General features: G+C 37.0%; 1 protein-coding gene across 1 annotated transcript in view; it reads left to right on the forward strand.

Annotated features, from left to right (window-relative positions):
• The window catches only part of ADAM7 (ADAM metallopeptidase domain 7), a 77,610-nt gene that overhangs the window by 23,573 nt on the left and 44,577 nt on the right, over nucleotides 1-9,460 (forward strand). Inside the window, exon 9 of the mRNA XM_005885926.1 lies at nucleotides 7,108-7,277. Within this exon, the coding sequence (XP_005885988.1) occupies nucleotides 7,108-7,277 (170 nt within the window). The remainder of the gene's footprint in view (nucleotides 1-7,107; nucleotides 7,278-9,460) is intronic.

Here is a 9,460-nt window from a genome sequence, read left to right on the forward strand (position 1 = left end):
ACAGAGAGGAAGGGAGAGAGATAGAGAGTTAGAAACATCGATGAGAGAGAAACATCAATCAGCTGCCTCCTGCACACTCCCCACTGGGGATGTGCCCGCAACCCAGGTACATGCCCTTGACCGGAATCAAACCTGGGACCTTTCAGTCCGCAGGCCAACGCTCTATCCACTGAGCCAAACCGGTTTTGGCTTGTTTTTATTATTTTATCTTTTGATTTTATTTTTTCCATTACCATTTATCCCCTCTAGGCCCTCTTCTACTTCCCCATCCCCCTCCCCCTCATGATGCAATCACCACACTGTTGTCCATATCCTTGAATTCTCTCTTGTTTTTTTTTTCTTTTTTGCTCAATCCCTTCACCCCCCTGCAACAACCTGTCTCCCCTCCCCCGACCACCACCACTAGAGATGTCTGCTTGCTCTCTAACTCTGAATCTGTCTCTATTTTGCTTGGTAGTTCAATTTGTTCATTAAACTTCACATATTGTATAAACCTTTTGAATAACCAATTACATTCTCTGTTCATATTATATGAGTAAGCTCTCCATTGTTGTAAACTCAGTGTTCCTAATTTATCATTCATTCTTTCTTTCAACCCAGCTAGTATGGAAAATATTTTTGATATAGCATAGTTATTTATCTCAAAATTCTCATAATACAGGGATTGGCCAAGGTAGGTTTATAGTTGTAAGTATGTGAGTTTATTCTTGTATTATTATTTATTAATCATCGTATTATTTTCCATACAAACAACTGTAGACCTACTTTTGCACACCCCTGTATTTGCTTAAGCTCTTCTTTTGTCCTGGCATCAAATATCTATCTACTAGGAATTTACAAAAGCAGATGGGAATAGCAGCAAGAAGACTTATGGACTGTAGCTGTTTCTTCCTGTTTTGAGCAATCCACAATAAGATTTCTTAGACAACAAAGTAGTTCAAAAAATCAAACATGGAGAACAAAGATAGCAGCTAACTATTGGTTTTTGAAAACCAATGTCAACTTTCTAATCTGCCACAGAGCTAACTCTAAAAGGAAATAAATGAATAAAGAACATTCATTCCATCATGTGCCTACTATCAGTGAATTCATATTTCAGGTCAATTGTAATCTCAGACTTTTGCTAAATTATTTAGTCTAAAACATTTTGAGCTCAAGGGTTATTCAGAAGTTTTTAATTTAGCTTCTTTGTTGGCCATGGCAATCCACCCAGTATTCTGAGTGATTCTGAGTGAAACCACCTTAGGTTTCAATATAACTGTTTTGTTTGAGGCCTGTACTTTTTGCTTATGACCTCCTGCATTAAAATTACTTTTTTTATCTTGTTAATCCTTACCTGAGGATACTTTTTCCATTGATTTTTTTAAATAGAAAGAGTGGCTGGAAGAGAGAGAGAGAGAGAGAGAGAGAGAGAGAGAGAAGGAAACATCAATGTGAGAGAGACAGACACATTAATTAGTTGCCTTATGAATGCTCCACTACCAGGGCCAGAGATCACACCTGCAACCCAAGTACATGCCCTTGACAGTTTTTCAAACCCACCACCCTTTGGTTCACAGGCCAATAATTTAACCATTGAACACACTGGCCAGGGCAAAATTACTTTTTAAAAATTATTTATTGTTGAAAGTGTTACATATGTCCCCTTTACTCCCCATTGTCCCCTCCCAGCCTGCCCCCACAACCCCCCCTATATTATCTGTGCTCATTGGTTATGCTTATATGCATACAAGTTCTTTGGTTGACCTCTTCCCCCCACAACTGCCCCCACCCCTACCACCCCTCTCCCCTGCCTTCCCACTGAGGTTTGACGATGCTTCTACATCTCTGGATCTATTTTTGTTCATCAGTTTATATTGTTCATTATATTCCACAAATGATTGAGATCATGTGATACTTATCCTACTCTGACTGGCTTATTTTGCTTAGCATAATGGTCTCCAGGTCCACCATGCTGTTGCAAATGGTAAGAGTTCTTTATTTTTTACAGTAGCATAGTATTCCATTGTGTAGATGTACCACAGTTTTTAATCTACCCATCTGCTGATGGGCACTTAGGCTGTTTCCAAATCTTAGCTATTGTAAATTGCACTGCTATAAACATAGGGGTGCATATGTCCTTTCTAATTGGTGCTTCTGTTTTCTTGGAATATATTTCTAGAAGTGGGATTACTGGGTCAAATAGGAGTTCCATTTTTAATTTTTTGAAGGAACTCCATACTGTTTTCCACAGAGGCTGCACCAGTCTGAAATCCCACCAGCAGTGTACTAGAGTTCCCTTTTTTCCACATCATTGCCAGCACTTGTCATTTGTTGATTTGTTGATGATAGCCATTCTGACAGGTGTGAGGTGATACCTCATTGTTGTTTTGATTTGCATCTCTTGGGTGATTAGTGTCTTTGGGCATTTTTTCAAATGCCTCTTGGCTTTCTGTAGCTCTGCTTTTGAGCAAATATGTTCTCCCATTCAGTGGGCTTTCTTGTTGTTTTGTTGAGGGTTTCTTTTGCTGTGCAGAAGCTTTTTATTTTGATATAGTCCCATTTTTTATTTGCTCCTTAGTTCCCATTATCCTAGGAGATGTGTCGGTAAACATATTGCTACGAGCTATATCTGACATTTTGCTGCCTATGAATTCTTCTAAGATTTTTACAGTTTCCCATCTTATGTTTAAGTCTGTTATACATTTTGAATTTATTTTCATGTATGGTGTTAGTTGGTGGTCAAGTTTCATTTTTTTTGCATATATCTGTCCAATTTTCCCAACACCATTTATTGTCTTGACTTTATTGTATCCTTAGCCTCCTTTGTCAAATATTAATTGAGCATAATGGCTTGGGTCAATTTCTAGGTTCTCTCTTCTGTTCCATAGGTCTATTTGTCTGTTCTTGCACCATTACCAGGCTGTTTTGAGAACAGTGGCTTTGTAGTACAACTTGAAACCTGGTATTGTGATTCCTGAAACTTTGTTGTTCTTTCTCAGGATTGCTGCAGATATTCTGGGACTTTTTAAATTGCATATAAATTTTTGGATAGTTTTTTCTAAGTCTGTGAAATATGCCATTGGTATTTTAATTGGGATTGCATTGAATCTATAGATTGCCTTCAGTAGCATGGACATTTTAATGATGTTGATTCTACCAATCTATGAACATGGTATATTCATCCATTTGTTTATATATTTCTCTATCTCTTTTTTAAATGACTTGTAGTTTTCCAAGTACAGGTCTTTTACCTTTTTAGTTAAGTTTATTTGTAGGTATCTTAATTTTTTTGTTGCAGTGGTAAATGCGATTTTTTTTTTAGTTTCTCTCTCTATGAGTTCTCATTATTGGTGTATAAAAAGGACAGATTTCTGGATGTTAATGTATCATTCTATGTTGCCAAATTTCTTTATTAAATCAAGTAGTTTTTTGATGGAGTCTTAGGTTTTTACATACAATAGCACGTCATCCACAAATAAGGACAGTTTTAATTCTTCTTTAATAATTTGGATGCCTTTTATTCCTTCTTCTTGTCTGATCACTATGGCTAGCACTTCCAGTACTATGTTGAACAGGAGTGGTGAAAGTGGGCATCCCTGTCTTGTACCTATTCTTAGGAAATGGTTTTAGTTTTTGCCCATTGAGTATGATGTTGGCTGTAGGTTTTTCATATAGAGCTTTTATTATGTTGAGGTATGAGCCCTCTATTCCCACTTTGCTGAGAGTTTTTATAAAGAAAGGGTGTTGGATTTTGTCAAATGCTTTTTCTGCATCAATTGATATGATCATGTGGTTTTTGTCTTTCAATTTTTTTATGTGATGTATCACATTTATTTAATTACAGATATTGAACCAGCCTTGCATCCCCAAAATACTAGTAAATCCCACCTAGTCTTGGTGTATGTTCTTTTGAATGTATTGTTGGATGCAATTTGCTAATATTTTGTTGAAGATTTTAGCATCTATGTTCATTACGGGTATTGGCCTATATTTCTCTTTCTTTGTAGCATCTTTATCTTGTTTTGGGATTAGGGTAATGCTGGGTTCATAGAAAGAGCTTGGAAGTGTTCCTTCCTCTTGAATTTTTTGGAATAATCTGAGGAGGGTAGGTTTTAGTTCTTCTTTGAATGTTTGATAAAACTCTCCTGTGAATCTGTCCAGACCAGGCCTTTTGTTTTCTGGGTTGTTTTTTTTTATTACTGCTTCAATTTCCTCAGCAGTTATTGACCTATTCAGATTTTCTGATTCTCCTTGATTGAAATTTGGAAGATTGTATTTTTCTAGGAATGTGTCCATTTTGTCTAGGTTGTTCAGTTTGTTGGAATAGATTTGTTCGTAGTTTTTGTTTATTGTTTGTTTGTTTGTTTGTAATCCTTTGTATTTCTGTGGGTTCAGTTGTTACTTCACTTCTCTTATTTCTGATTTTGTTTATTTGAGTCCTCTCTCTTTGCTTCTTGGTGAGCCTGGCTAGAGGTTTATCAATCTTATTTATCCTTTCAAAGATTCAGCTCTTGGTTCTATTGATTTTTTTTGTCTCTATTTCATTTATTTCCATTCTGATCTTTATTATTTCCTTTCCTCTACTTACTCTGGGCTTTTATTGTTGCTCTCTTTCTAATTCTTTAAATTGTTGGGTTAGATTATGTATTACCATTTTTTCTTGTTTTTTGAAGTGGGCCCGTAGTGCTATGAACTTCCCTCTCACGACTGTTTTCATTGTGTCCCATAAATTTTGAATTGTTGTGTTTTTTATTGTTATTTGATTCCAGATTGTTTTTTATTTTTTATTTGATCTCTTTGGTAAACCAATTATTGTTTAATAGCATAGTATTTATCTTCCAAGTGTTTGATTGTTTTTATTGTAGTTGATTTCTAATTTTATTCTATTGTGGTCTGAGAAGATGCTTGGTATGATTTCAAACTTCTTAATTTTGAAGAGACTTTGCCTGTGTCCTAATATGTGGCCTATCTTTGAAAATGTCCTGTGTGCACTTGAGAAGAATGTATATTCTGTAGTTTTGAGGTTAAATGTTCTGAAGATGTCAATTAATTCCATATGCTGTTTCTTTGTTGATTTTTTTTGTCTAGAAGATTTATCCAGTGATGTCAATAGGGTATTAAAGTCCCTACAAAGATTGTGTTGCTGTCAACCTCTTCCTTGATATCTTTCAGAAGTATTTATTTATTTATTTATTTATTTATTTATTTATTTATTTATTTATTATGTATTTGGTGCTCCTGTATTGGGTGATTTATTTATTTATTTATTTATTTATTTATTATGTATTTGGTGCTCCTGTATTGGGTGCATATATGTTTATCAGAGTTATATCTTCTTGTTGTATCAATCTCTTTAGTATTATGAAAGTGGCCTCTCTTATCTCTTGTAATAGCCTTCACTTTGACGTCTATTTTGTCAGATATAAGTATTGCTACCCAACCTTTTTTTCATTTCTATTTGCCTGAAAAATTCTTCTCCATCCCTTCACTTTCAGTCTGTGTGAGTTCCTTGTTCTGAGGTGGGTCTCTTATATATACCATATATGTGGGTCATGTTTTCTTTTCCATTCAGCAATTTTATGTTCTTTGATTAGAGCATTTAATCCATTTCCATTTAAGGTTATTATTGATAATTGCTTGTTTGTTGCCATTTGTATTCTTTATGACTGTGTTCCTTCTTCCCTTTCTATTTCTTCTCTTACAACAATCCCTTTAGCATTTTTTGCATTGCTGGCTTGGTAGTGATAAACTTCCTTAACCTTTTTTTTTGTCTGCAAAGCTTCTGATTTCACCATCAATTTTGAATGATAGCCTTGCTGGAAAGAGTATTCTTGGATTCAGTCCCTTGCTTTGCATCACTTAGTATACTTCATTTCATTCCCTTCTACCTTGATGTATTTTTGTTGAAAAATCATTTGATAGTCTAATGGGAGATCCCTTGTAGGTAACTTTCTGTACTCTCTTGCAACCCTTAAGATTCTTTCTTTGTTGTTAACATTTGCCATTGTAATTATGACATGTCTTTGTGTGGGTCTTTTTTGTTCATCTTGTTTGGGACTCTCTGTGCTTGTGTGACTTTTTCTTCCCCAAGTCAGGGAAGTTTTCTGTCATTATTTCTTCAAATAGGTTTCCTAATCCTTGCTCCTCTTCTTATCCTTCTGGCACCCCTACTATGCATATGTTTCTTCATTTTATGTTGTCCAAAAGCTCCCTTAAACTCTCCTTCTGCTTTTTAATTTTTTCCCCCAATTGCTGTGTAGTTTGGGTGTTATTTTCTACCCTGTCTTCTAACTCACTGACTCAGTCCTCCACTTCTTCTAGTCTATCATTAAAACCTTCCATTGTGTTTGTTATTGCCACTATATCATTCTTCATGTCCTCTTGATTCTTACATATGTTGGTGAATTTCTTATCCAGACAGTTGAGCATTTTTATAACAATTACTCTGAATTCTTTCTCTGTCATATTGCTTGCCTCCATTCAATTTATTGCCTTTTCTGGTGATTCCTCCTTTTCCTTCATATTGGGATTATTTCTCTGTCACCCATTTTTTGCTGTTCCTTTGTGATTAACCTATGTATTAAATCAAACTGCTATGACACTCAGATTTTTTAAATTTATCTTATGTATTAGATGTTTGGTAGGACCTAGTGGTCTTCTGGGCTGGGTATTCTACGGATTCCTTCTACTTAATATGTTTAGGTTCTCCTAATGTAGTTGGATCTTGAATTTTTTTGTCCCATTTTTGGATGGAGTTTTCTCTCAGGATATCTGGTTATGTGGCTCACTCTCTATTCCATTGTGCCAACCTTTGTGGAGGTGCTGACTGAGCAGCACAAAATACAACACAAGACATGACACAAAAAGAAAAGAACACGAATGTACTCGTCCCTGGCCCCAGGGATGGAGCAGTCACAGGGCAGGTCTGTGTTGCTATGGCAGCCCTGTCAGCGTGGGATCCTGGGAGGCTGGTTCTGGGCACATGGATGAGAACTTCAAGGTGTAGGAGATCTCCCTGGCATGCACTCACTGCAAAAGTTTCTCTTTTTAATGTAAAAGAATATGCTAATGGAAAGGATCTTTATGCAACTTGACTTTGTGAAAAATTCTTTTTATTTTAAACAGATTTATAAAACTCTTGACATTCATGTTACATTGGTTGGCCTTGAGATGTGGACAAGTGGAGATAAAATAAAAATTGATTCCAATATGGAAACAACTTTATCGCGTTTTTCAGCTTGGCAACAGGCAGTGCTTAAAAAAAAGAAGAATTATGATCATGTTTTGTTACTCAGGTATGTAAATGCTCTATTTCCCTGCATACCTTAGGAGGTTTATTAAAAAAAAGAAAAGAAAACAAGTAATAACAAAATATTTTTAAGGCAATTGACATTTTTGGATAGTACACAGGGACAAAATGTTATGTCTAGCTATATAGAAAATTTTCATATGAACTTTTTAAGAACTTCCTTCCTAATAGTGAGGAACACTAGAAAGGAAAAATTTAATATATTCATATTCCTTGGCAGGGTTGAAAAATGTTGTTAGGTAAGTAAAGCAATTTCAGAATCCATTTACTTTACCTATCTGCTTTCAACTCTCACTCCTTCAGCCTTCCACACCATACTATTATAACACTCCCCAAAAATCAACTTTTTCGGGGAAAGCACCTTATTCTCTGAACATTTCCCCTCATCAATGTGTGCTCATCCAGTGACTAGTGTTTCAAAAGCATCTTCTCCACCAGTCAAAATGACAGAAAACTAATGTGATAAATTAAAACTGCCATAGCTCTAATATTCCTAAGAAAAAGTCTGAATTTATCTGGAATACTAAGGTCATTAATTCTTAAAAATAGGGGCCATTTTAAAATCATTTCCGTTATTCAAAATACCTAAGCACACTACTCAGCCTGTAGAGAAATGGTAAATAATTGTGAAGCTGAACTGACTTCAACCTTGTGTTTCACATACCCTGTTATCGTAAAGAATGTTAATTTATGGAAGAACAAGTTTGGAGCATTGGAGTCTTTTAGCATCTCTTCTGATTCCCTTAAAGCTGCTCTAAGATATGGGTACCCACTTTACCTACTTCATCTACCTATAATAGCCGTGTTTCTCCTAAAGTCTGCAAACACAGCCTGCCAATGTGTTTTTGACCATTATCTACATGTTAACTTTCAGTCTGACCTCAGAACTGTGAAGCTTCCAAAGCCTCTAGTCAGAGGTCAGCTCCAGCCCTTGTCAGAATAATGAGAGTGAGCCAGACCTCCAGTGCAATATCATTTCTGATTTCCATACTAAGATGGCCCACAGCACATATTTCCAGGGGAAACGTGTACGTGGCTTGGGCTTGCATATTCATGAACTAGTATAATTCAAAAGTATGAGTAGTGAAGTAAAATATCATCACAACTTCTGTAGTGGCAAGATTAGCCCCTTTTCCCAATCCTTAGACATGTGTTAAAAAATAATTAATCAATTAATTTAAAAATATTTAAATGGGTATAAGTGGAAAATCTTTTACTTCCATGAGTGTCTCTGAGAGGTTACTTCTCTCCCTAACAGTATGTCTACAAAGAGAAATGATGTGATTGGGAGTGCTACTAAATGTCTAACTGGGCACCATGTTTGGGATTTATCAGGTGTTCAGTTTCTTATATATCTTCCCTTCTCTATTCACATAGATCTAGAAGAGATGAGGCACTATATATGGCATTGTCATGGTGTGACTCTTGGTTTTAAGTGTTTATGAGCAAAGTCAGAATCTGGATCCTGCTTTCTCAGGTGCTTCATCTCCACAGGTGGTGTTCTCCCAAGAAATTCAGAGTCTAGGAAGACCAGAATTCCATATTCCTCCAAGATGTATAGTCAATACTGAGACTTTAAAATGTAGGCATAGGGACATTTCAATCATAAAGAAAGAAATAGAGGACATCTATACACACACACACACACACACACACACACACATATACATATCTAATCTAATAAAAGAGAAACATGGTAATTAGCGTACGACCGCTACCCTTCCCATTGGCTAATTAGCGAGATATGCAAATTAATCACCAGCCAAGATGGCGGTTAACCGCCAACAAAGATGGCGGTTAATTTGCATATGTAGGCACAATGCAGGGAGGCGAAAGGGAAAGCAGGAAGAAACCCCCTGCCACTGACAGTGATCAGAAACCCAGGGGGGAGCTAAGAGCCAGGGGGCAGGGCAAAGGCGGCCCTGGAGGCCGCCTTTGCCCTGCCCCCCAGCTGTGATCAGAGAACCAGGCGCCTTTGCCGCCCCGGCCAGTGATAGCGGGAAGCAGGGGTGGAGCCAGCAATGGGAGCTGGGCAGTGACGGGGCCGGCAGTCCAGGGAGCTAGGGATCCCTTGCCCAGGCCTAAAGCCTTGGCCAAAGATGTTAGGCCTGGGCAGGGGTGGAGCCTGCAATCGTGGGGAGCTGGGGGTCCCCTACACAGACCTAATGC

Source organism: Myotis brandtii, unplaced genomic scaffold, assembly GCF_000412655.1.
Source record: "Myotis brandtii unplaced genomic scaffold, ASM41265v1 scaffold94, whole genome shotgun sequence".
Lineage (NCBI taxonomy): Eukaryota > Metazoa > Chordata > Mammalia > Chiroptera > Vespertilionidae > Myotis > Myotis brandtii.